The sequence below is a fragment of the Phaseolus vulgaris genome, chromosome 1, assembly GCF_000499845.2.
Source record: "Phaseolus vulgaris cultivar G19833 chromosome 1, P. vulgaris v2.0, whole genome shotgun sequence".
Classification (NCBI taxonomy): domain Eukaryota; kingdom Viridiplantae; phylum Streptophyta; class Magnoliopsida; order Fabales; family Fabaceae; genus Phaseolus; species Phaseolus vulgaris.
In genome coordinates this window covers 48,266,114-48,292,248 of record NC_023759.2, presented here as the reverse complement: position 1 = coordinate 48,292,248, position 26,135 = coordinate 48,266,114, and the positions used below count along the sequence as shown (strand labels likewise).

At 34.2% G+C, this 26,135-nt stretch overlaps 5 protein-coding genes across 12 annotated transcripts; 2 read left to right on the top strand and 3 right to left on the bottom strand.

Moving 5' to 3' along the window:
• The first annotated feature begins 58 nt into the window (after positions 1 to 58).
• LOC137814948 (protein GAMETE EXPRESSED 1-like) lies at positions 59 to 5,715 on the top strand. Of its 4 annotated transcripts, XR_011081699.1 has the most exons (11): positions 467 to 637; positions 1,019 to 1,536; positions 1,617 to 2,204; positions 2,281 to 2,407; positions 2,484 to 2,670; positions 2,748 to 2,895; positions 2,971 to 3,592; positions 4,547 to 4,636; positions 4,734 to 4,799; positions 5,052 to 5,180; positions 5,255 to 5,715. XR_011081699.1 is itself a non-coding variant. In XM_068617917.1 (7 exons), exons 2-7 carry the CDS (start codon positions 1,061 to 1,063, stop codon positions 3,221 to 3,223), a joined length of 1,779 nt encoding a protein of 592 aa, XP_068474018.1. In that variant the 5' UTR covers positions 59 to 193; positions 1,019 to 1,060; the 3' UTR covers positions 3,224 to 3,754. The 4 variants fall into 4 exon arrangements, 3 of the variants coding, with proteins under 3 accessions (XP_068474018.1, XP_068474016.1, XP_068474017.1); XM_068617917.1 differs by lacking the exons at positions 467 to 637; positions 4,547 to 4,636; positions 4,734 to 4,799; positions 5,052 to 5,180; positions 5,255 to 5,715 and adding an exon at positions 59 to 193 and having other exon boundaries at positions 2,971 to 3,754; XM_068617915.1 differs by lacking the exons at positions 4,547 to 4,636; positions 4,734 to 4,799; positions 5,052 to 5,180; positions 5,255 to 5,715 and having other exon boundaries at positions 2,971 to 3,754.
• A 597-nt stretch (positions 5,716 to 6,312) lies between these two features.
• Positions 6,313 to 13,830, bottom strand: LOC137814946 (nicastrin). Its single transcript, XM_068617914.1, has 16 exons — positions 13,499 to 13,830; positions 13,293 to 13,406; positions 13,034 to 13,148; positions 12,745 to 12,827; positions 12,569 to 12,645; positions 12,068 to 12,145; positions 11,254 to 11,325; positions 11,088 to 11,161; positions 10,497 to 10,629; positions 10,307 to 10,378; positions 9,245 to 9,364; positions 9,016 to 9,087; positions 8,704 to 8,844; positions 7,924 to 8,008; positions 7,372 to 7,813; positions 6,313 to 6,876 (listed from the first exon to the last, which is right to left on the bottom strand). Exons 1-16 carry the CDS (start codon positions 13,563 to 13,565, stop codon positions 6,612 to 6,614), a joined length of 2,010 nt encoding a protein of 669 aa, XP_068474015.1. The 5' UTR covers positions 13,566 to 13,830; the 3' UTR covers positions 6,313 to 6,611.
• Positions 13,831 to 15,866: 2,036 nt separating this feature from the next.
• Positions 15,867 to 17,244, top strand: LOC137814945 (agamous-like MADS-box protein AGL80). The gene has a single exon (XM_068617913.1). The coding sequence runs from the start codon at positions 16,264 to 16,266 to the stop codon at positions 16,975 to 16,977; it is 714 nt and encodes a 237-aa protein (XP_068474014.1). The 5' UTR covers positions 15,867 to 16,263; the 3' UTR covers positions 16,978 to 17,244.
• A 1,144-nt stretch (positions 17,245 to 18,388) lies between these two features.
• On the bottom strand, positions 18,389 to 20,243 carry LOC137814944 (U-box domain-containing protein 21-like). Its single transcript, XM_068617912.1, has one exon. It carries the CDS (start codon positions 19,906 to 19,908, stop codon positions 18,568 to 18,570), a length of 1,341 nt encoding a protein of 446 aa, XP_068474013.1. The 5' UTR covers positions 19,909 to 20,243; the 3' UTR covers positions 18,389 to 18,567.
• Positions 20,244 to 21,923: 1,680 nt separating this feature from the next.
• Positions 21,924 to 24,664, bottom strand: LOC137814940 (zinc finger protein 4-like). Of its 5 annotated transcripts, none has more exons than XM_068617904.1 (3): positions 24,403 to 24,664; positions 23,203 to 23,348; positions 21,924 to 23,008 (listed from the first exon to the last, which is right to left on the bottom strand). In XM_068617904.1, the coding sequence occupies exon 3, from the start codon at positions 22,902 to 22,904 to the stop codon at positions 22,134 to 22,136; it is 771 nt and encodes a 256-aa protein (XP_068474005.1). In that variant the 5' UTR covers positions 22,905 to 23,008; positions 23,203 to 23,348; positions 24,403 to 24,664; the 3' UTR covers positions 21,924 to 22,133. The 5 variants fall into 5 exon arrangements, with proteins under 5 accessions (XP_068474005.1, XP_068474009.1, XP_068474008.1 ...); XM_068617908.1 differs by having other exon boundaries at positions 24,043 to 24,608; XM_068617907.1 differs by having other exon boundaries at positions 23,203 to 23,344; positions 24,403 to 24,582.
• Positions 24,665 to 26,135: the final 1,471 nt, after the last annotated feature.

The window sequence follows — 26,135 nt, the reverse complement described above, 5'->3', positions numbered from 1 at the left end:
AGTAGTGTGTTGAAATTTTGAAGTGTGATAAGATAGAGATTCCTCCTTAAGAATCATTGTAACTGTTAGTGCCTCCTTAACTGCAGAGCGTGAAAGAGTTGTGTCCAATGGTTTCTTCTCCTACATAAGCTTTATTTATAACTTTTCATTTTCACAATCTTGCAAACACCAAAAGCACCATTTCCACCTTCAGGTTTGTCCCATTTGTTTGAGAATAACATAATATATGCTGCTTTTGATTAATTTTACTTTTTGTTGCTTTCAACTTATTATATTGATACAACCGGTCCCTTTCATGATGTGAAGTTGTAAAACAATGAATTATCTGAAATTGTTTGTTCTTTTGTGATTTGTTGTTTGAATAAAAGGAAAGTTTCCTGGTTCACTTTGCTTTGTGCCGACTTTATATTTCTTGCATCCCAAGTTTCTCTTTCCTTATATATCACTTTCAACCATAGCCCAAATTATAGTCACACTCAACTTGTAGAGAATAGAGGATCTGCACAATTACACTTTCCATATAAATTTTCATTCTCTCTCTCTCTCTCTCTGTTTCTCAATTTAATTGTGAAAGTAGGAAACAGAAGGAATTGATAGCAAAGCCAAGATAGGATTTAATCAATCGTTCACTGTATAGGTTTGAGATTCTGAACCGAAAGTTTTCAAGGTTAGGGTGGTTTTGGCATAGAAAGCCGAACTAATGTTGTTAATTAAGAGTTTCGATACTATCCAAACTTTGCTTCTTTTTGTCTTCATACAAACAAGTGGCATGCAACAAATAGGTGTTGTCCAAGAAGAAAAGGATAGGAAAAATACCAATTTTGCAATTAAAACAAAATTGAATATAATTAGGAGTAGATTATATTAGAACCAACTGTCATAATTCATAGTGTAGCCTTACACCCTTTATTTCCTTGTCAAAGGAATGTCTTAGTTTATCAATTTATTTCAATATTCTGAATTTCGTAATTGTTTTTGGTAGCAAAAGTTGATTATCTTATGTTGTTTTGTGATGCAGGGTTGCGAAACTAGGACATAAATTCTGTGATTATATTTTCCTATGGGTGGTGGGAGTCCTCTTCTGGTTATTATTTTGTTCTCATTCTTGCTAAGAAGTGAGTCGTGGGGATGGTTTTCATCATCAAAGGAGACTCCTTCAAGTGACAGGACCTATTCCAATGGAGGCAATTTTAGAGGTTCTAGTGCCGAGTTCTCCATTGAGGCCTTCAACGATCAAAAGGGAGTGAAATTAATAGATAATGCTCAGAAGAAAATGATTAGCTCAAACTCTTGTTGGCAAAATGCGTATCAACATCTTTTTGCTGGTTGTTCTGAGATCTTGTCTGTTGATGAGAAAAGGTCTAGATTAGCTTGGCACCTAAGTGATTGCTTTCAGAGGGATTCTGGAAGATCTCCTTTTCCCCACTGTGACCCCAAAGCTTCTATTGCTTCATGCTTGAGAACCTTAGATGACCTTGCCCATAAGGTTTACCTTGAATTCTACCTTGAAACCAACACCATTTGTTATCAGTTGCAGTTAAGTGCAGTTCCTTTTCCCAATTCATATTTTTTATGTGTGTGTCTCAACTTGACTAATGTTTTGTACACTTTTATAGGGCATATGCATTCAAACATGAAACGGAGAGACTTGTGACTGAATTAAAAAGTTCAGCCCAGTATGTTGAGGACAAGTTAGATAACATTGAAGAGAAATCAGAACTTCTATTACAAGACTCTAAACGGATTCATGGTTCTCTTGATTTAATTGGTAGTCGCACTCAAAAAGTAGCTGAAAATGCTAGAAATCTAGAAGGTCACATAGATTCTGTGTTAATTCATTCACAGAATGTTTACGAGCAGACTACAAAAATTGCACTATCACAATCACAGTTACAAGAAGGTCAAGAGGATATGAAGAGAAGTTTGGACGATGGGGTAACAATGCTCAAAGAATCTTATAATTATTTGGGAAAAGAAATTGAAAAGTTAAGGGATGAAGCCATTGAGATAGAGAATGAGGTAATTAAAGTCGGAGATGCCATGTCATCAAGGATGAACACCCTGCAAAGCAAAGCTGAAGATATTGGGAATATGGCTGGGCTTTCCTTAGATAAGCAACAACAACTTTTAGAGGGGCAATCCACATCACTTGAGTCCCTAAACTCGTTAATTGAGTTTCAATCCAAAGCACTAGAAGAGAGCAGGTAGACAAGTTAACTCTTATAAATTTGAACATAGATTATATTCCGAAAAAGTTTAGCTCCTTGGTGTATTTTGCAGGAAAACACTACAGTATTTTGCTGAATATGGGCATAGGCAACATGAAGAGCTTGTTCAGCGTCAGGAACAGATTCAAGGATTTCATGATCGTTTGATGGAAAATTCAAAATCAATATTGTCTTCTCAGGTTTGCATTTTCTTGTAGACTACTTATTTTTGTACTTAATGAATTTTTAACCAAAACTTCTATTTCTACTTTACAGGAATCTTTTGAATCAAAGCAGGCTTCCATGTTTGTTGTCTTAGACAGGATTTTTGCTTTGCAAAATGCCTTGTTACTTGAATCAAGAATGATCAAAGCTTTCTTTGTTTATTCCATATCAATCTTCGTCATCTTCATGTTGACTAGTACGAAGCAAACATACAATATGAGACCGTTCCTATATATTGGTATGTACCGACTAGTGCTATGAGTTTATAAACCTCAAATTATATATTTTTGACTAAATAGTATTGGTTGTTTACAGAGCTTTTTGCAACTTTCTTTCTGGAAGTGCTCATTATTCGTTTAACCAGTGACAACATTGAGCACCAAACCTGGATAATAAATGTGGCCAGATTATTATTCATGGTAGCTGCTTCAGTTCAACTGTTACATGCCATTTGCACATACAAGTAAGTTGACAAACATTAAAAAATGCTATTTTGGATATAAACTTTATATCTCAGAATTGTTTGTTAATCATGCAGGAACTATGAAACTTTGAACCATCAAATGTTGTTAACTCTAATAAATAAGGTTAACACCCTGCAAAAACAAAAGGAATTGTCATGGGACGTGGATACTGATTACGAGGATTGGTCTGAATGGGTAGATGCTGATTTACCCGATGATGTGAATTGCTTTGATGATCCTGATTACATACCTTCAGAAGAAGTTGCAGAGGATTCAATCACAGCTATGAAAAATTATAACCTACGCTCTCGCAGTCGTTTTCATTGATTGTAACCACTCCATACTAATTTAGTAATTAGAACTTTGAAGTCCACCAGTGAACATCACTTTATTCCATTAATTTATTTCATGATTCTGGACTATCTGTGTACTAGTGTATGTAAAGGTTTTTGCAAAGATTCTTGTAAATTTTGATTTAGGTTAAGATTTGAGACTAGGGGAAGGGTGGCTGGTTGAGATGTTTATGGGAAAGTACTTCCTTTAGAGTGGTACTAAAATAGGTGCCACCAGTGTGCTAAATTGATTTTTGGTAGTGTGTTTGCTCACAAAGAGATGCATGACATTGATGTTTATGTGATGCAAAATTTGGAAGCGAGAAGAGCAAAGGTGGAGAATTCCAAGTTACTTTAGTTTGAGGTAAACCTATTGCTGCCTCAGTGCAAGATAGTTGCTTCAGTGGAAACACATTTTCATTATGTGACCATTTTGGTATGCTGGCATACCTGCACCCATGATTATGTTAGTTCTTTCGATTTTGTTAAATCAAATAATTTATCTCAAAAGTAAAAAAGTTCATGCACCGAATTCCTTACTTTGATTTACTTAATTCTTTCTCTGGCACCCTCTTTTTTTCTCTATTTCTTTGGAGAATCTATTATTCACTTCCTTTTCAAATATTTCTTATAGTATTTTACTTACTCCTACAAATTAGGACTAAATTAAGGATCTTTGTACATAATTAAGGATAAACCTATAACTTAACTAATCAAATATCTCTATCTCCACACTCCCTCCCTAGTTTGGTAAAAGAATGCACATTCTCAACTTGTTTAATAATCACCCAAAAACATGGTTTGTCACAACTTCAGTAAGAATATATGCCAACTGATCTTATTTGACAATTCCAAAATATTTTTATCAACCTCTACATGTTTCATATGGTCATATTGGTCAGAATTGTAAGCAATGTCGTCTAGCTTTATTATCACAATATATTTGAATGGGATGCATATATGCATACCCTACATACTCTGGAGAAGTATACAAGATACAAACATTCTTCTTTTCCAGGAGTTGGAGTTCTTCTTGAACAAAACTCCTTTTCCAGGAGAACCTTTTATGTTTGACTATGATCTTTTTGAATACTTCTTGGATGTTTGACTATGATCCCACCACTTGGGAGTATCCGATGATTTTATAGCATGTGCGTCCATCCTTATACACTTGTAGTTACCCTTTTCGAAACCTTTTGATTGCTTTCCTTGCTTAATTGTCATCATAGTTGTGAGAACAGAAATCATATATTTTGTTTTAACGTTGTTCACTGGACTGCCTCTCTCCAAATCAATGGATAACATTCTTCTAAATTAGGTGGTCACTTCCTTGTCCAAGATTTCTCCACGAACTTGCTCAAAATCATCATCCAATCGAGGGATATATGAGCAAGAGTTATACTTTAAGGTAGTCTTCTTGCCACTAGTTTTTCTTCTTCTCAGGATGTAATTGTAACTTCTTTTAGCTGTCAGCTAAGTTTGTTCCCATTGATATTGCTTTTTAGGTTCATTGGAAGGGTTATAGACCTGATACGGATTCTTGGGAACCAATTGAAGGTCTCAAGTGGAAGGTATTGCCTTTGTCATTAAGTTCCATATAGTTTGTGTACGGTTTTTTTTAGAACTGTATTTAAAGGTTTGGTGTGATTATGATGCGTGTTGGTGTTAGGGAGGTGTTGACGTGATATGTGGTAGTACCTGTTCCTAAACAAAGAGAATCCTTTAAATAACGAGAAGAACAAACAACTAGTTGTTTTTATGGATATTGTTCAATAGCTTAAGTCCAAATTTACATTAATGGAAAATGTGGTTGATATCTGAAGGCTTTCTTGGGAGATATGGGTCGCCTTCTTCAAATTAATTTATCAAGCGCCTCTGGTAATTATGGCTGCAGGTGCGTATGGGCTTCCTCAGTTCTGTTTGCCCATCTTATGGGGGTTGTGCCTTTTCAGGTGATTAATAGTTAATTAAATTTTACTATTGGTGAATAACCTGTGTTAAATTTATATTTTCTTATGTGATGCAGAAGTTGCCTCAATTTCCACTCCCAACTCATGATGTATTGCGAGGGTGTTATTCCCTTCGAGTTTGAAGTATGTAATTGATCAATTATTCAACCTTTAAGAATAGATTACTTGTTAAAGGCTTGATGTGGTCTGAGGTTACCTTTGGAGACACAAAATATCACTCAGATGCTGAAGTTGCTTGTGTACAGATTTTGGTACGAACAACACAATATTTAGCATCAAGACTCATCTGGACCATGTTTTATATCCTGGTGATTATGCTCTTGCTAGTTATGAAGAAAAGGACCAAAAGAAACGTGGGAAGCCCGGTTCGTGGAAGCTTATATAAATTGAAATGGAGGTTTGTGATAGGAGAGTTGATCAAAACAAAATGATCTCAAGAATGTGAACAATTCTTGAAAGATTTGTAAAAGAAAAACCTGATATTATTTTATTTTAATATATTCTTAGACAGGTCACTAATAAGAATCGAGTAATATTAATTCAAATTGCTATAATTCTAAATACTTATTAATTAATTTTCTAAATATAAATTTAATTATGTATTCAGTTATCAAATTGGTAGATTTAGACTTTAATTGCTGGAAGAAAAAATAGCATCCCCTTTAATTGCATTATAGCACGAAATGTTAAAAGTTCCAAACTTCTAATAACTTCACCAAATTGTGCCAACGAAGGATTAAATGAAACTTCAACTCTTAATCGAATTATTAAAATATTTCATCCCATTTAACATCAAATGGCAATAACATAGTCCATGGTACTTCTGTCTAAACACCAACTTGCCTACTGATTAGTTCAAATAAAACATTTTGCTTGATGCTATTACGTTTCTGGTGCAATGGAATTTTAGATGCAAAGCTATCAAGTTGATCTTACACAACACGTTACAAAAGTAAATCCTAATTCAAATAATAGAAAAAAAAAAACAATGTTGATCGTCAACAAGAAACTATTGTTTCACTACTCGTCAATTAAACATTTTAAACCCTTCGATGATTCTAGATGACCACAAATAAATTAGAACCATCTGTCAATGATAATAAAAGTGAAAATATTAACCAAATAAAAATGGTATAGTACTGACTAGGCATTTACAGCACCAGCTAATTTAGACTATTTTCATTATATTTGCTTACACACTTACCTACAATTGACAAAAATGATCGTGTAATAGAGAAATTTCTGAAATAGAATTCATGAGCACAAGAATGCGGCCCCAAATAATGCACATCCTTGAAAATTCTTCAAAAATGGATCATTTGTCTATCAAAGGACCCCTCCCCCCAATCCCCTATATAATATTTTTAACCTAGTTTCACAATTTACTACTAGTCAGATCCCTGAAGTAAAATGTCAATCCCTCTTCATTGCTTTGGAAAAAAAGGTTCTTGCAGTTGCTATTGCAAGGTATGAGAAGACTGTCAAAGTGATGCCCCCAAATAGAACAAACCGATCATAAGCAGCATTTTGGACTGTGTAGACCCGCATACCTATTGAATTCCAGTTGCTCTCAGTCCAGACAGGGTCCACAATCCCCATTTTTTCAGAGGAATTAGGAGACAAAACATTCCACACTCCTGATTCAAATTTTAGCCGTGTTGAGTATGCTGGAACATACCTGTAAAAGATTAAACATCACATCCATTTACCCATTTATTCACATGTAAAGCCACCAAGAGAGGGCGCATTACATGCACGGTGAAACCCCCCATATGAATTAACTGCAGATCCCAAATTACGTACACCATATGTACATACTTCATGGTGCCAATTGTGATGTAAAGTTTACATATGGTATAGATTTAGAACATGATGACAAAAGCGAATGACACCATCCCATTGGAGTACAAAACGACTAGACAAATCTATATTAATACCTAGTGTGGTGATTATGCATGTGTGTGAACATGTTAGTACCTAGCTTGAAGGTGTCAAAAGCAAGTGGAGTAACTTCCAAAAATGAGTTACACACATCAGTGGCTTAGGCTTTCGTTCTCTATCATCAAGAAATACTTAAAGTGGAACAAACAAACAAAAGTTTTAGTTTTAGAGGAGTTTATAAGCTAAAACATCCAAATGTTGAATCAAACATAGCCTTTGAGAGGGAAGATACCTTGTTGTGGAGAGAGCACAAACTCCCTTTCCATCAGTCTCTACTTTGATGCAAACTTCATCTTTACCATTACAACCATGTTGACAACCTGAGCTGTTAGTCTCCCTAGGGATAGAAGTTCTGTCAGCCAGAAAATTCCAAATGAACCTGGGAACATCATTGATATATCCTGTATATGGTGTAGATGAAGGTTCATCCAAGATAACACCAACATAATGGCTTGGACAGGTTGACAAGGGTGAAATATATTTCTTCACCAATTCACAAGAGAGACCAGGATCACAGTCCAACAAGCAACCCATAAGTTGTTCAACAAGTGAGACATTGACATTTATAGCAGCCAAAGTTGGATCTTGAACATCTTCAATTTCACTAGCGAGTATGTAAAGGGTTCGAGCAACAAGAGAAGCAGCAGCAACTACAGCTGACGAATTTACATTTGCTGCATCAATCATACAAAAATAAGAATGCATGTGACATGAGGCAGCCATCAAAATGTAGGACAATCGAGCAAGTAAAAGGAAATAATGTCAAGAGCATTGACTGGCTCACATAAGTCATCAAGGTGACTGTGGTAGAACTTGTTGACAAAGACAGAGTCAAAATCTTCAAGAACAACACCAGAGATTGCAGGATTCTGATCAAAAGAGGAGGGGGAAAAAGAAGAAAAAGACCAATGACCACCGAGATTTTTTGAATTATATGCCAATATACAAAAAGAAGTTATTCAACAAAATATTTTCAAAAAAGCAGTCAAATTCTGCCAATATGAATGATGTGAGAATTATCCATAAAAAAAATGAATTACGCTTATACAAATATGGCACATTGGGTCAACTACATCTTTCACGTAACTTATTGAAGTAGTCAGTTTTTATAACCTTTATTATTAGAGCATGTTATTGCAATTTGTCAACCCGCTCTTTGAGCATCGGTACTACTCAAGATGTGATGTTCACATTTCTAATATTATGTACACTATTATACTGAGAATCTGTATACCCAAATAAGGACAGTTCATGAGCTTTATATCAAATTAATTTAAAGAAAATGTGCAAGTATCTTGGAATATGACTGTTATGTATAGAAAAAGGTGACTTGATGAAACTTTATGATCTCTAATGTAAGATAGCATAAATAAGAATCACGAGATCAAGAAGGCTCCTTAGAACTTCTGAAACACTATTTAATAACTTCAACCAACTGACCATGTCCTTACCTTATGAGTTGTTTACCATTTATTAATTTTCTGATAGCTATTGCTGTACTTTTTTCATAATATAATTATTTAGGGGAGGGGGCAGGAAAAAAGTTGTATTATCTATCCTGTACCTTTTCCAAAAAGGACATTAAAGATGATGGAGGTATCCCAGGATTTGAAGAACTTGCAGATGCTATCTTTACGTTTTCAGATAACAGTGATTCCTGTGCACGTTTCAAGGCAGCCAATGTCTGATTTGTGGCAGAAGAATCCTGCATTGATGATGAAGTGTTAGTCATAAGCAGATTTGGCATATTTCTCTAATTCTGGTAGTGCATACACAGAAACTATGTAACAATACACACTATCCAACTAATATTTCAAAATTTATAATAAAAGCAATGAATGTGCACATAGTTGAAATATCAATCAAGATTACTCACCCCTTCTGTATGAGCAAAAAATTTGTTAACACCTTCACTGAGACCCTTTCCAACAGAACCAATTTCAATGACCTGTGAAATACCATTCAGGAAAGTGTAAGGTTATTAGCAGAAAAAATAATCAAGAAGAAGCATTTATAAAAAGTCTGGCCTATAGATTTAAATGTGACACAGGAGATCCCCACCAATACTTCCCAGCAGTCATATTTACAAGGAAGATTGGAAATACCGATTCGATTAATCCCTGATTAAGACCATGAACAGCATCTGAGTGCAAGTCAAGTTCTACCAAAAATCTCCTACTTCCAAGATAACCCCATGCCTCTCCAGTGAAAACTGCGAAAACAAGCTGCATTGAGTTCAAGAATTTATCAGCAATCAAGTGTAGACTAGGGGAAATATGTCAGTAAAGTACTTGGTTTTAGAGCATTAACAGATTTTAAAAAGCAACCCTGGAAGTTGAAAAGCATAAAGCACCAAACAATAGGAACCATAATGCTTCTATGTATGATAAACCTCATACAATTACTCGTTTATATACCCACACCCTGGTATGATAGCCACAGTAAGTTTCCTGCCATTAGTGAATTAGTGCACTTCCACAAATAATTAAAATCTCATAACAAAAGGGAAGGATAGTGGATAATTATCTCCCATACCCCGAGAAGATAACCAGTAATTAAGATATTGACCTATCAGGATAATATCCACCACGAAGATCTTGGGGTGTGCTTAAATGAGGGATTTTACAATTTTAGAGATTTTGAAATGCTTTGAAATTGAATTGCTTTGGTTTAAATTCCTATACTTTGTAAATGATTTGTTTGGATAAATCAGTTCAAATTTCTTAAATTTCAAATTTTGGATAGGTTCATTCGATTTCTACCAGTATAAATTGAAATTTTAATGTTAAACATCAGTTCATTTTAAATATTTAATGTAAGAGAAGAATATAGAAGAGAGAACATAAAGAATTTTAAATTCCTATCTTGTAGGTGGAATTTCAAACTTTTACAAGTTTAAGTAATCCAAATACTCATAAAAAAATTATAGAATTTCAATTTCTTTTAAAATACCATATTGAAAGAAAATAATTTTCAATAACGCATATTAAATTATCTAAAAAATTAATTGTTCTCTAAATTTTTTCCATCCAAACACTGAAGACACAAAAAAAGTTAGATAAACTGAAAGCTAAATGATAATATGAACAAATTGAGGATAGATTTACATGACCAAAAAACTTAAATTAAAAAAAAAAGTTAATATCCATGGACCATCCCGAACACACCTGTTTACTAAGGTCACCAAGACCGTCCAAATGAGAAAGTGCATCAACAGCCGCTAGTAATGCAATTAAACCCTGTCCGTATCCAATACATTAGACTATAATTTGATTTAAGGACAAGCACATATCATAAAGAAACACAAAATGTGGCCAGAAGAAATGGAGAGAATTTAGTAGATGCACTTTCACTCACAGAAATAGGGGAGTCTGCCCCAAGGCTTTTGTCCCGAAAAAATGAAGCAGAATCCATGGAGGCCACTGTCAATAAAATGGGCTTAGACTGTTGTAAGGAAGAAGTGTTGATCGGAGGAAGAGATGACCAGACACTGCCTTCCATACGAAACATACACAAAATTAACAACGAATATAACAGTAAAATTATAATTTTATCAGCAAAAATGAGAAGTGAAGGATGTTAAAATATTCTTCATATGGATCCGGGACAGTCCATTTCCACTACGGGAACAATGTGAGGCTAAATATTTTCTTTTCAAAGATAGAATCAATTTATCTAATCTAATAATGGACACCATATTCACATGGGCAATTTACTGCATTCTTTATCCAGTACAGTACATAAATAAGCCTTTCTTACATCAATATAAACTCAAAGCTGATCATATTTTATATATGCCAATATTCTACACAGATAAAAGGATTACTTTCAAGACTACAAGAGAAATTTTCAGGGAAAAATCTGAAAATTTGGTGTCTTGACTGTGTTGCCTGATTAACTACGAATCTAATTTAGTATCACTATAAAGTAGAGTCCAAGAAACTTCACCTGTATCCACCTAAAGGAAGGCAAGTTTCTTCTTTTAAACAAGACTTTGAATCAAGTGTCCCAGATTTCACCGTCTAATTGAAGGTAACAAAAAAAAAAGTAAATAATGAAACATTTTTCTTCATAAGATGGATAAAACATTTTTTTACAAGAATCTGAATAACACCTGCATCACCAGATCAAACTCAGCCACATTAGAAGTATAAGCTTTCTTTTTGTCCTCATTCTTTGTTACAAACTGTACAAACAGTAAAGAGAGAATCAATCAAATTAAGTTTTACATACAAGAAATAACAGAATTCATCAGTTCACTACAAAATTAATGGCAATGGAATTAACAATACCACAAAAAATTGTGAAGATTTGTGTAGGTTACTATATATATATATATATATACAACCAAGTTTTTTCCTAGGGGCAGTTGGCTGTACGGGTCAAATTCTCAAGTTAACTACTTTTATGAGTTTAAGATCCTAGGTACAGATAACAAGTTAACTCATCAATCTTTTTTTTTGGATAAACTTGCATGAAATCTCAAATAAAAAAGCAAGTAATTAAGTTTGAAATCAAATATAATTGTTGCCCCCACAATGATTGTTTTATTAAGATTCAAATGCTTTGAAGTTGGCTCCTTTCTTAAAGGTTGGCACTTTAGGAATTTATGTTTTCATTAATTTACTCATGACATATTATCATACTTTAGGTCGTTTACCACTTTGCTATATTATGAAGTTAAAATGTTGAATTGTTGTTATATATTAAAAGTATTATCTTATGCATATATGTCATCAACAATTTTTAATATGCTGTAATCTTATACGATTTTACAATTTTTGTCTTCGGAATCTAAACAAGTTTGTGCAGACTCTCGAGTTTGACAACGATATGGATCAATTAACTGACTCACTACATTCTCAAAGTACAATGAATCATCACCAGTACTTTTGCAAGTATAAGAGCATGAGAGAACCAAGCAGTACCTCTTTAAGAGTCTTTGACCCACTTTCAGTGAGTAAAAACACAGGAAAACTGTAGGATTTCCACATAATACCCGAACCCTGCACAAGTTGAGCCAAAAATAAAAATAAAAACATAAAGATATTAATCATTCTAAAAAATTGAATCTGATGTCTCAAGACTGTAAAAGCAATAGGATTAGCTAATATCCAACAAATAATTGATAAAATTCCACCACAGATCTTTTGAATTCATCTAATATATATATGCTTCAGAACATAATTCAAGGCATTTTTGGTCTATTTATTTACTTACTAAATAATAGCTCTATGACACTAGGTTTTAACAATGTATATCCATTAAAATTAAGAACTTCATAAAAACCTAATTTGCATGATCAAATCAAAGTTGGAAAATGATTATTGGTAACAAGCAAGGATAAAAAAGAAAGGACAAATAATGATGATGTCATGAGCTATAAATATGCCAATAAACTTGATGAAAAAGGGCAGCTCATATCTTACAATTGGATTCCATTCATAGCCGGTATTATGGTAAGGCGCAAATTGACCTTGTGGAAACTTTTGATCGGGAGAAAATCCTAAACATGACAGAAAAAAAGTATCACTGACAGCTCTATAAACAAGGATCAGTCTATCCTTGTTTGAAAACAAACGAGGAGCAAATCAATGATTTCTACCATTTAACTTATTCTGCAAATCAGTACTTGGTTCCACAAGTACACCGCTGACTTTACTAGCAAATCTAGAGTCATCTGATATTCTGAAAGGGAAAATACGTATTCAGAAAACAAGCACAATTTGACTAATCACAAGTGAATATAGAGTAATAACAACCAGCGTCACTTAAAAATAACTAAGCACGGATAACATTTCTTCGCGAAGTTACAAAGATTTCGCAACTACAGTTAAAACTAAAATGCAATAAATTACAGCACCTCCTGAAACAGAAACGTTGAATTATGATACCTAGTAAAGAGAATTGGAAACTCCTCAAGTGACACCAGTATAGCAGACGGCTCAGCTATTTTGTCAACATTTTCGAACCGTACAATAGGAGCCACAACCTTATCCCGTCCAGGATCTAACAATTCGAAAACAATAAAGCAAGGAAAATTCACCGGCACAGCAAACATCGTCATCGTTTATATTTAACTCGCAATTAATCCCTAAATCGCAGTTAATAATAAAAAAACGCGAATGAGAGAGAATGCAGAGCGTGACTCACTAGAACAACCGATGTTTCCAGAGAGATTCAGAAGCCGCACGCAAGGATATCCTTCGATGGAAGCATACATAGTGTTCTGAAGATCGGGAACTGATTCCATGGAGCTCGATTGTCCTGCGGAAAGAAAACGCGATCAGTGAGAAATGACAGTTCAAACGACGCTTAGTGACAATATCGTGAATCGAAGAGTGAAGTCAACGAGGTACCAGATGAGCGGAAGGGAAGGTGGAAGGTGAAGAGGAGGAGGCAGAGAGAGAGAACGAGCAGCGCCATGGATGAATAAACCCTAGTGAGAATGGTGCATGAGCTGGTGCATTAGCGGGTGCAGAGAGTGTGGATTTTCTTCTATGCCGTCTTCTCAGCTTCCTTTCTCTGATTTGGAATTGGTTGCATTCTCAGAATTCAGAGAGATCAGTAGCAATGAAGCAACGTACGGTTTAGATTCTGCTTCCAAAGGACAACTGCTTTGTGCTAGGTACTTGGTTCTACCACTTCATCAAAATCCAATACAAAATTATAAATTTATTTCGTGATTTTTGTTCTAACTGGTTGCACATATTATTTATAGTATATAGTTTACACAATAATTTAATTTGTAGATACATATTTCACATATTTTATAAAAGAAATATTTTATAAAAGAAATAGAATATTCACTTTTTAAGCTGTCCTCTTATTACAAATCGTCGTGTTATCGTTTAATTACAAAGCATTATATATGATAATTTTATTAATGATTATCTTAATTATCTATGAGCTATTAGGATTGACTAATTAGTGAGATAAATTAAATACGAGGAGTGATGTTCAAGACAAATTAGATTATAATTTAATTATATCTGTGACGGTGATAATTACACCAAGAAGTGATATATATTTTACTTTGTTGTTCAATGACAAAAATTAAATTCACATCAGATAACATTTAAACTTATTTTATATACTAATTGCTTTTTATGCATAATCATTCGTAAAAATAATAGATTAAATAAAACTTTGGTTCTTTTTGTTTTTACTCCTTATGTATGATTTTGTTTCTATAACTATTTTTAAATGAGTTATTGTAATTTTAAATATTTTCAAGTACAGTTACATGTTAAATATATTTATATTTAAATAATTGTAAGTGTAACTAGAATGTGTTTTTTTAAGAAAAAAATATTTTAAATTTATAATTCATAAAGAAAAATTGGATCAAAATATCAATTAATTATACAATTAAAAGAATATATTCTAAATTATAGAATTTAAAAGGTATTTTTTATCAGAAATACAATATATATTCTATAATTTAAAATGTATTTTAAAAAAAAAATTGAATTACAAAATTTAAAAAGTATTTTCGAATTCAGAAATATCTTATAAATTTGTAATTTGGGATATTAAATAGAAAAAAAAAAATTTGAATTGTAAAATTTGTAAGGTATTTGCATATCCAACAATATATTACAGATTCTATAATTCAATTCAAAATGTATTTTTTAAAAACAAAATAAGATTTTCGTATGAACTATGAGTGTCAGAGAAACTATAAAGTTGTAGGAATGTATTTTTTCCAATTTTAGATTTTCATATTTTAAAAAATGAAGGGTGTTTTTGGAAATTTAAAAAATATGTAGAGTGCAGGTTAAAAATGTTGGGTGTAAAAAGAATTTCACTTAATATAATTTGAATTTTTACTAGTTCAAATAATCTTGGCCCATGGTGGACCAAATTGGTTTTTATGCCTTTTATTATATATTTTCATAAATAATAAAAGTAATTAAGGATTTGATGGTAAGATAGGTTTACATTTTGATGGATTCATCACTATTTTTTTTTTTAGTTTATTAAAATTAACTTATTAAAATCAAAATAATAAATAATAATTTTAAATATACAATTTCATGTGTTGTGTTCTATTGTTGAATCCATTTTTTCATACTAAATTTAATATTATATACGTTGGTAATGTTTTTTGTTTATGATTCATTCGGGAAAGGTAACCACGAATGAATGTTAGATTAAATAAAATATTTTCGTACATAAAGCTGTATTAAAATTATAGCCAAAAGATGATTATTAATACGACTAAAAATATATCATATTTACTTAAGCATAATCTAGTTAAATTTGATATAGGTGTTTTTAGGATATGTCTCAACCTTTTTAAAACAATTATTAATACTTGAGGCTTAATTTTATGTTAGATCTGTATGATATATTAAAAAAATTATATTAAACAGTGAATTATAAATTTAACTCAATCTTATAAAAATTAATTTATAAGATAAGATTTTACTTATATAATATGAAAACTTCTTATTTTTAATCGATATCTATTTATATACTATCAAAAATATTATATCTTCAGTATTTTTTTTCTCCAATATTTTAACTCGTGTATAATTTCATATTCTCATGCATAATTGATGAAGATCTGCCCCTTTGCCCAAGGCATAGCAATAATAGTGATTAATGACAGTTAATCAGATAAAGGTATTTTCTGTAATAGAAATATCATAGGGATAAAGTGATTTAATGATGTCATAATTTTGATTCTATAAACAAGAACTGTGGCATCTAACTAACTGATATTGCCTTGTAAAAATATATGACAATGAATTTAAGATTTTTGAATTATTAATTACATTACTACTGTATTGACTGAGAATATGTTTTTCCAATGCATTCCGATTCTAGCCATTAAATTGCACACTTGCATCACTTATTATTCCGTTCGAATATCTTAGTAAGAAATAAATTCTGTATCCTCCATTGATGGAAAGGCACTTAAACTCAACATCTCCTATTTGGTAACATATATTTGGTATTGAATGGTCCATGTCAATGTTGCGAACAGTGACTCAACACAAAATAAAATTGGTTACGACAAAGTGATCTATATAAAGATGAGAATGCTAGAACAAGGGAACCACAACAACAACGTTTTCAAGTTTCATATAGTTCTAACTGTCTTCTCATCAGCAGCATGACTAGAAAGAAGGTGAAGTTGGCATTCATAGCCAATGACTCAGCTAGGAAGGCAACGTTCAAGAAGAGGAAGAAGGGTCTAATGAAGAAGGTGAGTGAACTTAGCACCCTCTGTGGGATTGATGCATGTGCTATAGTTTATAGTCCTTATGATCCTCAACCCGAGGTTTGGCCATCCCCAATGGGGGTCCAAAGGGTGCTTGCCAAGTTCAGAAGAATGCCTGAATTGGAGCAAAGCAAGAAGATGGTGAACCAAGAGAGTTTTCTGAGGCAGAGAATCCTAAAGGCCAAAGACCAGTTGAAGAAACAAAGGAAGGATAATAGGGAAAAAGAGATGACTCAGCTCATGTTTCAGTACCTCAGTGCTGGTAAAATTATGCACAATATAAGCATGGTTGATTTGAATGATCTGGCATGGCTGATTGATCAAAATTTGAAGGACATCAACAGGAGGATTGAGGTGTTGACTAAGAATACTCAGAGTCAAACCCAAGTTGCAGCACCAGCGGTGACTGATGTTGTTGCCAAGATTGAAGACAAGGGACAAGGGAGTCATAATGGTCAGGGATTTGACATCAACATGGATCTCATGCACAAACAGAACTGGTTTATGAATTTGATGAATAGTGGTGGTGGTGGTGGGAATGAGACTATGCCTTTTGGAGATGTTAATCACCAAAATGGCTTTTGGCCAAACCCATTTTTCCATTGAAGGATGTCACGTGCTTGGTTTGATGTCTTGCTATCATTGCCATTCACTTTATATGTGTCTGGGCATGAGAATAAGTGACCAGGGAATCATGGTCAAAAAGGGTTGTTAAATAGAATAAACACCTTCTGGTGTGGCTGTTTATTTTGAAGATTTGGTATTCACTAAAATTATTATTTAGAAAAGGAAGCATGTTTACCTTCCGATGTGTAAACCTATTTCAGAAAAGTTGTAAATTACTTTATCCCATAAATTAATTTATAGTTTCTTATCATGTTCTTGAAAAAATTTCATCACCTTTCATAATATGAATACACTTTACTTGTTTAGCAGAATCTAAAATTGAAATACAGAAATAGGTAGCTTGAAAGTAATAGTAAGTGCTGGTTGTTTGAGATATGATGCCACTGATATAAAGCACATGATTGGTGTGCTTGGATGCAAACTTTATTGGAATATTTTTGTTTCACAGTGGGATGTTCTTTATTTAAAAAAAAGATTTCATGCATCATAACTAGGATTGTGACCACACCATCATTACTTCCACTCTTAATCATCACCACCACCTCCGCTATAATAGAAATCATGTCCCAAGTCAAGGTATTTTTGGCCTCATAATGTCCCAAGGACTATGACAAATTTCCTTCATTTGTTTATTTTCAGCATGCCTCTTAACTATTATTCTTCCATATTATATTGCAAAACTTTTAAGTTTCAGAGGAAGTTTGTGATAGTATAAACTCTTGTATCAGGAACTTTACGAGGCAGGGTAGTTCTCAGTCTTCTACCAATTGGAACCTTGTGAAGTGAGAAAGCATTGCTCAGACAAAAAAGAAATGACACCTTGGTAAGCATGTGAGGGATCTGATGTGTAGGAAGGACAAGCTTCTATATACCTGGGGATAATTTTCTCATGCAGTTCAAATTCATATGCAAGGACTCAGTTTTCATGTAAGCAAGGGGATGTTTCTCGTTGGTGCTATTTGAAAACATGGTTCAGTATGTAAATAGAGTGCTGAGTATATTTTAATTTGGACTTCTTCTATGACTGGTGCTCATTTTGCAAAGGATGGATATAAGTAGCATCAGGAAACAATCATGAAATGTTCATATATAAGTAGCTGCAAACAAATGATGTCAAATTACAGTGTAATGTTCATGTTTTAATATACAAGAGTGAAAAGCTCAACTAGCCTAGTAATTTGAAGAGTGAAGTACTTTTTAGTTTTACCCTAAATACTATCAACATGTTTTAGCATAAAGATGCTTGAATTGGCTTTAGCAGTGTCATTGAATGGTGTAATTTTTCTCATCACTGCGTCTTTTTGTACATTTGATTATTCTTTTTTTCAATTGCTTGTTGGTTTTATGGAAGTTGCTTCAGAATCAATCGGAAAAAATGCAATACACCATATGAAACACAATGACACAATTGTATTTGCCACAATAATGATTATTGTATTCTAACTAATTACATGGAATCAATTTTCCAAAGAATGAACTGAAAGAATCAATTGAATGTTTGAGCCTACAATTTCTATGCTTTGTTTGTGTGTGTATCTTTTTACATCAAAGAATTATGTTTGAATAAAATCAGAATGACTTCTTAAGATACTTGAAATCCGATGATGAGTCAGTGCACTTGGCTTTGTTCCTATAACCGTTCAACAGTTTCAACAACTCTGTAGCATTCTCCTTTGTTCTCTCATCACAACCAACCTGCAGCAAAACCAAGAGCTTTTGAAAAGCTCCAAGTTGAACTGCCTCAATCAGAGCCTCTTCCTCCTTCTTGTCAGAATTCTTCTTAAGAATAGAGACAGCAAAACTTGAAGCCAATGGTGACACCCTCAAAAGCTTCTTAACGACAAGAGGCAAAGTAAGAGCATTGTTTTTAACAACCTCCTTACCCTTCTGGATATCACAAATGCAATCCAACACCCCAAGTGCCTTCTCACACACCCCTTTCTCTCCATCAACAATAGCCTCTAGCAAAAGTGAAACCAAATCCAATTCCACAAATTTTTGAGCAATTTCCCCTCTGTTCTCAGCAGATGACACCAAGTTAAAAATTGTTGTCAAACAAGCCTTGGTGGAAGCACTCCCAATAGGCTCCCTGATCATAGTAACCAAAGCTTCAACAATTTTTCCAACTTTGGCCAATTCTTGAACACACACTTGCCTGAGCAACAAAGCAGCACTTTGCCTTGATGCAAGGTCTTTCCCCTCTAGAAACCAGACCATGCAATTCAATGAAGCCTTTGAACTCAATTTAGACACACCCTCTTCCCCAAGTGGGATCATCCATGTGAGCACCTCCAAAATCTCCTCCAAAACAACCACATGCTTGTCAAAAGAGTCACCCCTTGAGAAACAATCAAAGGCATATGCAAGAACTGCATCGGGACTATTGCCAGCATCAGTTCCAGAATGATTCCCAATTATGAACCTCTTGTTCCTCTCATCTCTCCCCCAAACCTTAATCTTCCCAACCAACTCCTGGCACTTTTTATCATCCCCACGCTGAGAAGCCGACAAGATCCTCGTACATGTCTGAGAAACGTCGTAGCTGGAGAGAGGAATCCGAGGAGTGGGGATCCTCTGAAACCCATAAGAGCTGTTTTCAACACACCAATCCTGAATCATCCTACGAATGACATGGTTGGGGATGGTGTCAAAGGTTGTGAGCACCTGGTTGGTGACGGGGCAGGTCTTGTTCCCTCCCTCAATCCACTTCTCAATGCTGACCCTGTCGTAGGTGATGCCGGTCGATAAAGTGACCGGGTCCGTCATCAACTCCAAACTCACCGGACACCGAAAGTGGTTGGGGATGACAACCTCCACCTCCAACTCACCACCACAACCATCACCTTGAATCTGTCCCTTCTCCTTCTTGGCACGACGGAAAACGTTTCTTCTAGTCCAAGACAACACCATTTTGATGATGATCTTACTACAAACAAAGCAAGTTGTTTCTCTGTTTCCTTGGTTTGGTGTGAATTAGAATTTGATATGAACAAAAAGGAGGTTGTGTGGTTGGTATATATACGTGGAGGAGGGTGTGAGATAAGGAAGGGTCATAAAGGTGGCACACGGGTCAAAGCTAGCTAGGTGAGATGCGTGGTTCAACCACGAATGTTTCAAATCAATTCAACTCAAATAATAATCTATTCTATATATTTGGTGTGTCAGAGAGCTTTTCCACGTTGACCGTTGAAAGTTTGAAGGCGTGTGAGGGTAAGGTTGGGATTGAAGGAGAAGTGTGATTTAAACGCTCTTAACAAAGTAGTAGTTGTAGGATATTATAGTAGCTGAAAGTAGATTAGATTCAGAACAGAGAATTTTCTGGTGTAGCACTGCGCGTTGTGCCAACGCTGTAGCGCGTTATAGTAGCCGTGTAGGCGCAGCAACTTTTCTATATATAAATTTATCAAATTACCTTCAAAATCAACTTAATTAACCTATTTTTATCTATAGATATTTTATTTCCCAAAAATTAATATTATTCCAGAAATATTTTTTAGGTTTAATTACCTTTTTCGTCCCTATATTTATAGCTAATAGTCAATTTGGTACAGTAGTTTTTAAAAAATTCAATTTGGTCCCTAAGTTTTTTAAAATGTATTCAAAATATCATTTTTGTTAAATATTACCAAACGGCGTTAAGTGATGCTTATGTGGCAGACACGTGTAAGTTACGTGGATTGTGCTTACATTACTTTGGTGAATACTGAATTAGGGTTTAGGTTATTCAAATTGAGGATTTCGAATTTCTGATTTAGGGTTTCTAATACGAAGATTGCTCCCTTGGTTAGATTTTGTGGTGCGCTTCCCTGCTTCGATTGATTCCATTCGGAGGTGTGCTCTCCTCATTCGATTCTGTGGTGCGAGTGAAATAAAAAACAGAACCACTATGAAACTAAGTCAAAAATTACTAACCTTATAAAAGAGCAACCACAATGGATCGCAATCGCTCCCCTTCACCACCTTTGGACCGCACATATAATTGCTCCTCCAAATCGACCATGGGAATGCAACTCACCATCGTTACTCACGATCGCACCACAGAATCGAATGAGGGGAGCACACCTCCGAATGGAATCGAAGCAGGGAAGCGCACCACAGAATCCAACCAGGGGAGCAATCCTCATATCAGAAACCCTAAATTAGAAATTCGAAATCCCCAATTTGAATAACCTAAACCCTAATTCAGTATTCACCAAGGTAATGTAAGCACAATCCACGTAACTTACACGTGTCTGCCACATAAGCACCACTTAACGCCGTTTGGTGATATTTAACCGAAAGAACAATTTTGAATACATTTTAAAAAACTTAAGGACCAAATTGAATTTTTAAAAAATCACTGTACCAAATTGACTATTGACTATAAATATAGGGACGGAAAAGGTAATTAAACCTATTTTTTATTAACAAAGTATAATCATCATGCGGTAGAATTTATGATTTTCACATAGTCTCCCACCCTTATGACCATTTCCACATCTTTATTATGAAAGAACTTTTGATGTATTTTCTTTTTCAGTGCATCTGTTATTACACTCTTGGGCCTATCTACACCATTAGGATAATCTTTTATACATTTTTCCTTTTAGTTAGCCTCTCACACTCAATAGTGTATCCACACCCTTCTGAAAGAACCTCTAATTCATTTTATCTTTTAATGGTTCCCTCACACCCTTGGGTGCATCCTTGTAGAAGAATCTTTGATACATGTTTTCTTTAGTGTAACTCTCACACCCTTGTGAATGTAAAAATTTGATTTGAAGTTGACTTTGTTTCGGTTCTCGGGGATGTGTTGGACATCTCTAGGAATATTTAATTAGAAGATATAGATTTATAAGTCTCAAATTGTTTTTCTTATGATTGAAGAAGCAAAATAGTTCATTACGTGAAAAATGATACAGAAATCACGGTTGAAGGTCAGAAACTTACTGTAGAAAATAAACATGATTTATTTGGAAAACACAGAACCTGGAAACTTGTCCTCACAGTAATTATACAGAGAAAAACAGCAAACTAAGATTTTGTAAGACGAAAACCTGAGAACAAAATTACATGAGATCAGCAAGTTTGATAATGAAAGTGATGAATCTGACACCATTGCCTTCATGCATGTCCTACTGTACAGGAATATGGCTTCAAAGTTTCAATGTCAACTCAGGTGTTGAGTTCTCTATGTCAGCCGGTGGATGATTCACCCCAATAAAACTCAAATTAGAGCTTCCACTGAGTGTGAAATTCTGATGAGTATGGCCTCCCTTATAGGGAACCTGATGGTAACTACCTTGCCACAAGAGTTCTGCCTCATCCTCCTCCAAGAACATTGGAAGACCAATATATCCTTGCTCAAATCTTGCACTGCTTTTCATCTCAGGAGGCCTCATTGTTGGTGAAAAGCCGTGGTGCAGTGAAGAGTGTGTCTTTATCCCTAAGGACCTGAAAGAACCGTGAAGAGGGAGAGATGCTAGACTGGCATACCTCTCAGAGAAAAACCCCATGCGCAAGGCTCTCTTTGCTAATGTTCTTTCTCTCTTGTGCGCATTTTGGTGGCCTCCAAGAGCCTGAGAGCTGAAAAACTTGCGGTTACAGTAGTTGCAAGAGAAGACCCGTGGCATGGTTTGAGGGGGAGGATCGTTGTTGCTCTCGCTAGCAGTGCTTGAGGATGAGAGTCCTGATGAATCTGCAACCACCAACTCATTGTTGTTGAAGTTGAGAGTTAAGTCAAGGGAGATAGCATCTGAATGGAGATGAAGTTCTATTGGTTTTGTGACATGGGAAGAGTTGGTGAGGTTGTCACTGCAAGGACCTGCATAGGTTTCTTGAATAGATATGTTGGAAGCAACCTGGCTGTTAACTTCAGATTCATATTCTGCTGAGGCCACCAGTTCAAGATCAAAGTGTTGTTTCATGATTTAGCAGAGCTAAGTTCCAAACTAGTTGACCAAACAAGTGAAACAATCCACCCTCACAATAAGATCCATTTAAGAGTTTGCAGTGAAATAATTGATTGGTCCTGCAATGAAAATCCAACAGCTAGTAAGCCTCATAAAATGAAATTCTGAATTCTTGACTCAGTTTGACAATAAGCAGATAAAAGTGCTCATCCGTGTATGTTGGTTTTTTGATCCTGCGGAAGATTATTAGTTATCCACTATGGGGAGAGAAACAAACATGCTATGCTTTATTTTTTCTTTGTGGAGAACGTACGCTTAGTGGTGGCAGCCTGGCACAGATACACATTTTCATTGACATGGAAATGATGGCATGTTTTGTGATTCAAGTGCCTTGATAAGTCTACTTTCTGCTAAAAAGCATTTGTACTGGACACTTCGTTTTGCGTTATGCTGGCCTACCTAAATAGTAAAAGAAGCAGGTACTAACATCATGCATCATGATTCGAAATTTTTGGTATATTGGTTGAACACAGAAATGTACAATAAAATCCCCTGGTACCTCATCTTCTTACTAACAAATGGGACTCATCTATGATTTGATGAAAATCTACAAAACCAGATTCTTTTTCCTTTTTTTTTCTTTTTGTAGTCTCCCTCAGTTGATAGAGCTATCTATCCCTAGCCTATTCTGCTCTTTGTGGCTCTTCTAAGAAAGAAAAAGCCAATAAAACAAGAATCCTAAATGTATGATTGAAATTTAAAGTTGAACTAGATACTTATAACTAGTTTATTTTGGAAATTCCCATGAACTCTTCATGCAAGGAACTGTTCCTGATTGAATCTTGCCTGCATATGTTTATTATCTGGCCCACTTCTTTGTAAGTATGTGAAAATATGGAATAAGGTAGATAGGAGACATGTCATGAACTATAAGTTGACCAATAAATAGTGAATTTATATTCACCTTGTACTGAGCACTATCATGAATCCATAAAATCAAATGCCTATTACTTAATTAGTAACAAGCTCCTCAGTTATGATCTGATATCAATCTGGATTTTTTATTAAAGATTTTCTATGTGCAGATTTTCAAGAACCAAATCACCGATGAGTAACATTAAGACAGTAAAAGATAGGGTGAGTGAGTAGCTACCATGTTATTGTTAAGAAAAACCAAAATATAAAAAATTGAGGAATAACAACTTGTGCATATCCCAAGTCAGAGTTGCAAGCAGATACTTGTTTCATTTTCTTCAATGCCAATTCTTGGAGGGAAATAAGAATTACTTGTAATAGTATATACTGAAAGGAAAGTCAGTTTAGAATTTGGTGATGGGGTAAACAAGGCAAAAGTAGAGCACAGAAGGGTTGATGCAACGTTTGAAGGTAGGATACTAGGATCCATAAAACATGTGGTCTTTCCAGTGATTGAAACTTGTTCAGAAACCAAGAAAGAGACCAAGAAACAAGCAGAAAACGAAAGCAAGAAGAGAAGTAGCAAACATCACATAACCTCTCTCAAGTAAGTTTGAAGATGAAGTGAAAGTAGCTTGCTTCCAAGATCACCAATGAAAACTGCTTTGAAATTGAAGACATGTATGGTGCATCTCCCTTGTTGCTTCTCTTGGAGTGGTTGATTATGAGAAGACAAAAACAAATCTATGTGGTTTTCATGTTCCTTAAACACTAATAGAGGGATGGTAGAGTGAGAGCTAAGAGGCTTTATGTTCTAACATTAAAAAGCAATTTAAGTGAAAAGGAATAATAATAAAAAAGAGTAAACAGAGACAGTGAGATTGTGGGTGTTTAATTATGGGAAAACAAAGGTAAGATGGGACTGGTGGATTGGGAGACGGAGAAATCAGAACAAAAGGTAGTGGGAAAAAACAAATTTTAAAAGAGTATAATGGATTCATAGTTTTTTCTTCTACAAGATTTGTTGAACTAATTTTAATTTTAGATAAATTATTAAATCTTCTATTATGATGGTATCTAATCTGTCCATTTATTTTAATCTACCCAATAATGTTGACTCTAGTGTGAATATACATTTATATTGAGAATTTAGAGAAGAAATATATTATTCATAACATTGTAATAATTATATCTAATTCTAGCATGTGTTTTGGAGAGAAAAAGAATGCTGAAGTTTTGGATAGTTAAGATAATACTGAATAGAAAAAAAAATGTTACTTTCGCAAGTATAAAGATACTAATTTATAAAAAAAAATTCACATGGATTCATATTTTAATAAATAATTATTTTTTTAATTTAAGTTTTCAAACTACCATAAAAAATGTATTATGACTCTTCATATAAAACTACAAACAATATACATTTTTTTAATTTTGTATAAGGATAAACTCTAAATTAGAATTAACATATTTATTTATTTATTTATTTATTTTTATTGATAAAAAGATAAAAAAAAGTATGAAATGAAAGTATGAAGAAAGGAGTTTCTACCCCATGCATTGTGGACTTATCTGAACCACTTTTGGAGTGGGCAAGAGAGAGAAACAAAAAGAGAGACAAGAGAATCTTTGGTGGGAACAAAGCTTCTTCTCATTTCTTCCCCATACTATGTTCAATCAACCTGCTTCATCTTTTTACCCCTTTTACATACGTCATGGAACCAATCACATCTTTTCTTTCCTTTCTCTTCAAACACAAAACGTTCATGGTTGTTTGATAACTTACATTAGAAGGAGAATTATTTACTGAAATATGAGTCTATATGTAGTTGTTAAAAGTAATTATTTTAGTCATATATAATGTAAATTTTTTTTATCAACAATAAAGAATAAATTAATATAAACCATTTCAGAAACGGTCCAACCCTTATACAAAATTAAAACGTACTAATAAACTTTCCTCTAACATAACCAACAAGCCTCCAACCAATAAAAGCAAGCTCGTGAGAACAACAAAGAAACAAAAACACATCAATTAACTAACCTTATACAAAACAAAGAATCAAGACATCAAATAGAATAAGAGAAAAAATATGAAGATGTCTTGGATGTGACCCATGACCAAATCTTTGACTAGGCAAGAGCAAAATTTATGAGACATCAACCACACCACCTTTAAATTTTATTCATATGCTTCCAAATCTCACTCACTACTATAATCCAGCACTACCCAAACATCATCAACAGATTTAGACGTTCTACCCAACTTAAACTGTAAAAAATGATAACATTAGTCATTGTGATCCAGACTAGAGACTTCACTCATAGCCA

Coding starts and splice junctions, on each gene's coding strand:
- LOC137814948 (XM_068617917.1), top strand. CDS start 1,061: ATGGGTGGTGGGAGTCCTCTTCTGGTTATTATTTTGTTCTCATTCTTG. Junction 2,408..2,483: donor AATCAATATTGTCTTCTCAG/GTTTGCATTTTC, acceptor TCTACTTTACAG/GAATCTTTTGAATCAAAGCA. Junction 2,896..2,970: donor CATGCCATTTGCACATACAA/GTAAGTTGACAA, acceptor TTAATCATGCAG/GAACTATGAAACTTTGAACC.
- LOC137814946 (XM_068617914.1), bottom strand. CDS start 13,565: ATGGCGCTGCTCGTTCTCTCTCTCTGCCTCCTCCTCTTCACCTTCCAC. Junction 8,009..8,703: donor TAATGTCCTTTTTGGAAAAG/GTACAGGATAGA, acceptor TCTTTTGATCAG/AATCCTGCAATCTCTGGTGT. Junction 6,877..7,371: donor TGTGCTCTCTCCACAACAAG/GTATCTTCCCTC, acceptor AATCTTTTACAG/GTATGTTCCAGCATACTCAA.
- LOC137814945 (XM_068617913.1), top strand. CDS start 16,264: ATGACTAGAAAGAAGGTGAAGTTGGCATTCATAGCCAATGACTCAGCT.
- LOC137814944 (XM_068617912.1), bottom strand. CDS start 19,908: ATGGTGTTGTCTTGGACTAGAAGAAACGTTTTCCGTCGTGCCAAGAAG.
- LOC137814940 (XM_068617904.1), bottom strand. CDS start 22,904: ATGAAACAACACTTTGATCTTGAACTGGTGGCCTCAGCAGAATATGAA.